The 4822-nt window shown below is 39.3% G+C and overlaps 2 protein-coding genes across 5 annotated transcripts in view; both read left to right on the plus strand.

Annotated features, from left to right (window-relative positions):
* The window catches only part of GSKIP (GSK3B interacting protein), a 4688-nt gene extending 780 nt beyond the window's left edge, over window positions 1–3908 (plus strand). For 2 of the 4 annotated variants that reach the window (XM_019472494.1, XM_009280814.2), the window contains exons 2-3: window positions 1102–1360; window positions 1985–2398. In XM_019472494.1, coding sequence (XP_019328039.1) covers window positions 1103–1360; window positions 1985–2146 — 420 coding nt within the window. In that variant the 5' untranslated portion in view covers window position 1102 and the 3' untranslated portion in view covers window positions 2147–2398. Of the gene's footprint in view, window positions 28–831; window positions 892–1101; window positions 1361–1984 lie in introns of those variants that run through there. The other 2 variants (XM_009280812.1, XM_009280813.2) reach the window with 2 other exon arrangements.
* An 847-nt stretch (window positions 3909–4755) lies between these two features.
* AK7 (adenylate kinase 7) overlaps window positions 4756–4822 on the plus strand; it is a 32216-nt gene continuing 32149 nt past the window's right edge. Inside the window, exon 1 of the mRNA XM_009280963.2 lies at window positions 4756–4800. Coding sequence (XP_009279238.1) covers window positions 4756–4800 — 45 coding nt within the window. The remainder of the gene's footprint in view (window positions 4801–4822) is intronic.

The following is a 4822-nucleotide window of genomic DNA, read 5'->3' on the forward strand; positions in this document are numbered from 1 at the left end:
GGCCTCGGCCGCCCGTCGCCGGGACTGGTAGGTGGGCTCCCGGGGCGCGGCGCTGCCGGTGGGGGTGACGCCCTGCTCCTGCCCGCGCTGCTCGGGGCAGTGGCGCAGGTGTGACCCGTGGCTGTTTTGCTGTCATTAAATCGGAGTGACTCACTGCGAATGGGAGGCTGCGCAGCTCGGTAGCCAGCTCCCCTGTTGCCTTCGGTGTCTTCGGAATTTGTAGGTCCGAGGTGGGGTATGTCAGGAAGGGATGAATCTCATGCTGTGAATGTCCTGCGTGTTGCAGATCGGTTATCGCCAAACCCCGTTCCCTCCTGGCAGCAGTGCTCGGCTACCAGAGCACTCGGGACAGCGTCCTAAGGGGCCTTCCCTGCTGGCCTTAGGCAGGTTTCCCTATGGGTGTAAGTTAGCTGAGGCCTCCTGGTGACACTGGTACCTGAAGGCAAATGCTGGAGCCGCTGTGGTAACCCCCCCGGAGTCCGTCCCTTTTTGGTAGCAATTGCTTACAAAGGCCAGCTGTGTTTGTCTCTGAAATGTATTGACAGTTGTCCATAAAAGCTTAACCAGAGAGTTGTTCTTTGGTGACTGTAAACAAAAATATGTCTGTAAACAAACATATGCTGTTAATATGTCTTTATAGTCTCTGATAACCCATTTAGTTCACAGACTTTTCAAAGTCTGTCTTAAATTCACCAACAATAGGTTTTTGTTTTCTACAGCTATTGATTTCAGTTTTTCCAGGCATGACTTGTCTTCCTACTGCATTCTGGATCAGCAAAGTGCAGAATTAATTACTGCTGAATCATAACAGAGTCTTATACAACAGAATGCGAGTTACTTGCATAAGAAGAAGCAACTTCAGTGACACTGATTCTGCTTCTGTGTGCTCATGTAACCTTCCTAAGCGGTTGTTCTCAACACCTTAGTTTTGAGTTCTCTGGACTGTCATTTCATGAGTTACGGAAGTCACTGGGTCTCATATTTTCCTTTTTTGGGGCCATGTTAAATATGTCTGCTTAAGATATAACTCTTGTTTTATGGTGTTAATATATTTTGAGTGTAGTGGCATAATAAATCTAAAATAAATGTTTCCATATGCAGAATGGAGACTGATTGCAATCCTATGGAATTACCCAATAATATGGGGTTTGAAGAGGATTCTGATTATAGAGACTTCGAAGGAACAGATGTGAAAGATATGAGACTAGAAGCCGAAGCTGTTGTGAATGATGTTCTGTTTGCTGTCAGCAACATGTTTGTCTCAAAAACCCTTCCCTGTGCAGAGGATGTGGCATATATCAATGTGGAAACCAGGGAAAGGAACAAATACTGTCTGGAGCTCACCGAAGCAGGACTTAGGGTAAACTAATTTGTTTATAATTTCTTAAGCCTCTTTGTTTTGAACAATGATAGTGTTCAAAAGGTGCCTAGAAAAATACTTCAGTGACACCAAAACAGCATACATACTCCTCTTGCACTTTTATGAAAGCCTGTTTTACGTGTTTTCTCCTAGAAAGTGGATCTTTAACTAGTTACTTCCAGCAAAGCAAGAAGGGAAGTTGACGAAAGACCGGGCATTTATTTGAGACACAAAGTGATGAAGATTGAAGCAGCAATTTGTTATAGGCATGTCAGTCTTTGGGTTTCTCGGGTACCCAGATAAGTCAGTAATACAGCGTGTATACAACTCCTTTTTGCACCATTTGTATTTTTTGTGCAAACATGTAGATGTAAAGACTTCTTTTTCAAGACAAATTTTACTAATATTCTGAGTTTTGGACAAAAGGTATTTGAAACTGTCTCTAAATACTGTATTACCACTAAGCCCCATAGCAGAAAGCACAGGTTGTGATTTAAATCCAGTATCTTTTATTCTCACATTACTGTACTACCCTGACTGGCAAAGTTAAATGTTGTGATATCTGTTTCCCATTGCAAGGTGATCCTAACCACAGAAATTTAACCAGTGATTTCTTTGTTGCAGGTAGTAGCTTATGATTTTGATCAGACTGATGACAGATTGCAAACTCCATACCATGAAACTGTCTACTCCTTATTGGACTCTCTCAGCCCTGCATATCGAGAGGTGTTCGGAAATGCATTACTACAAAGACTAGAAGCTTTGAAGAAAGATAGTCAGTCATGATTTACCCAGAAGCGAGGAAGGTTTAACGCTAGAAGGAATTCTTAGTATGAGGCACTGAGATTTTTCTTAAAAACATAATCACAAACATCTTAATCTTTATTTCTTGCATTAATATCTAATTCATGCTAGTACTACTCTATAACATTTTGCTACAGTGGATTTGTGTATATCGCAATGCTATTAAAAGCCACTTTGATAAATTACAAAATTAATAAACTTCTGTTTTCTTTTTTGTTGTAGGTGAGCAAGTAAGTTGCTTTTTACAACATTCAAAAAATTTGGTCTCTTTTCAAAGTGTTATTATCCAAAACTCTAAAAAAAATATAGAGAGACTGAATGTTACATATACAAGTAATTTTTTTGGTGTGTGCTTACTGATAATTTTCATATCTGCTTTTTAAAATAGAAGCTAACTACTTGCTTTACCCAATTAATGAAAAATAATTGGGAAAACTACTGTTCTGCAAAGAACAGAATTTCAACTTGATTTGCTATACATAAATCTGAAAATTCTCAGCTTTGGTAACAAAAAAGATGCTTCTTTAACAGTTGAGCATTGCTTATATACTGACAGTATCTGAGTTAAAAGCAAGGCTCAGTATTATTTGATCTGTCCTTGTCTATGGCAGCCAGCAAATTCAAAATAATAAATGAGATGTACTGCTAATATGTGAATGTATTGTCTGAATCACAAATGAGTTAAGCACAGAATTAGGATATAATGGGCTACATTTCCTAAAAATGATGTTATATATATGCTATATATATGTATGTATGCTATATTGTAACTGTTTGGGAGGCTTGGAGGACATTTTAGCCTGTTTACTATTCTGAATGTGTGTTTACATGATGTACAGGATATACCCAAACGTATTTTTGCTTCAGCCTTTACTCTCTATAATACAGTCCTTTGGTACTCCCGTTTTTCACATTTTCTCCCTTAATTGTACAGCGTCCTCTCCTAATGAATACTGAGTAAACACTGTAATGTTAATTGCATTGTGTTGTTTTGAAACCAAAGGCTGTATGAAATTTGCTAAGACTTAATACAAACTGGAAGATGTAACTTGTATTTTCTACTTAAAACTGGCACAAATCTCTTTATAAATCTATTGTTCTGCTGTAACTTTTCAAGTATATACTGAATGCTAGACTTTTTAAAAATTACAGTTGGTTAGAAATACCAGTACTGTTGAACTAACATTCTGTGATGTTCACACTTTTTGTATTCTTGTATTATTCAGTATTTGTGCATCTTTATTTAAATAATCCTGCCATTATTCTGCCATGCTTTTGTGACAAGTACATGCAGTAGCTTTTTTGGAGCCACACTTAGGGATACATCGGTTCTCATGAAGTCACAGATTCCAGTGACTTTAGTAGAGCCATATTGACTTCTACCTGCTAAGGATTAGTCATATTAATTGGAGAAGCCTAGTAGAGCTGTTGTAATACCTTTGGGGTAGTGATGTACAACTATGACTGACAAGACAACTGTAGTTAGCACTTCTGTTTTCCAGAGCTTGATTTCATGTGTATTTTATTATCTTTTTAGGTTGAAACTTCCAGTATTAATCCTCTGCCCTAGGGTATGCTTCCATGCGCTAAAAATTATTCATAGGCTCTCTTGCACACAGGTCTGTGGCACGTGGTTAGTCCTCTGTGAGGAGAATGTACTTCACCAAATTTATATTTGAATATTTTCCCTTGCAACTAATTTACTTGTTCAATTTCAATGACTAAAGCATTAAATAAATGCGCCAGTGTGTTGTAGTTTTCTTGGGGGTGAAGGTACTGGAAAGCGGGGAGTGAACAATCAAAGTCATCATCTTAATATCTTAAATATGAAGTAGTTAACAAGTATTTGAAAACCTTTGGCTGCAAACTTGTATCTGCTGAAACTTCATCGTGAAAAAACAAGTTAGGTGATTGTAAGGGGGACTTGGAAAGGAAGTGTTAGAAATACAAGTGGAAAAATGACAAAGTAAATGTTACATTGCTAAGATGATTTTTTTCTTAGACATCTTTAAAATTATTTGTCATTTTGCGTGCTTATTATAGATCGAAGCTGAGAAATACTTTTAAAGCAGGTGTTTTGTAGGTGTCACCAGAAGAAACTTCTGTTGTTTCTGATAATGTACTGCAGTGTTAACTCAAAACTGGGAAAGCTACGTCATTCCACTGTGTCTGGGTTTACGAGTAGGAAGAAAATGCTCCCCAGTCCCTATACTTCAGCGTTGCCACCTATGTGGCGGGAGCTTCTCTGAAGCACTGACAATGGGGAGTTTCAGTAGGGCGCCTTAGACCATCAGTTGTTTTCATTATCCAAACCCCTGAATGAGTCCTGCTGGCCTAATGTAGCTGTTAATCTATGAATTGCCCAAAAAGCCTCAAAGCCTGCCTGCTACCTGAAAGGATGCCTAATAACCTAATTAAAGCTATTTTTGCCTCAGCAGTACTACATACATTTTTGTCCTGTTCGGTGTTCAGAAGTCAGGAATAAAGTCCCTAACTTACTGACTGCCGCTATCCCTGTTTGTCCTAGGATTGATTGAATCAGGTATAAAAAAAGAGTACACGTACACGCTAAATGCCTGTTTATATTGGCGATGGCCTTACCAGGCGAGCTGCCCGGGGCCCCCCGCGCCCGGCAGGCAGGCCGCCCGGCCCCGCGCC

The sequence above is a fragment of the Aptenodytes forsteri genome, unplaced genomic scaffold (genome assembly GCF_000699145.1).
Source record: "Aptenodytes forsteri isolate BGI_AS27 unplaced genomic scaffold, ASM69914v1 Scaffold193, whole genome shotgun sequence".
Lineage (NCBI taxonomy): Eukaryota > Metazoa > Chordata > Aves > Sphenisciformes > Spheniscidae > Aptenodytes > Aptenodytes forsteri.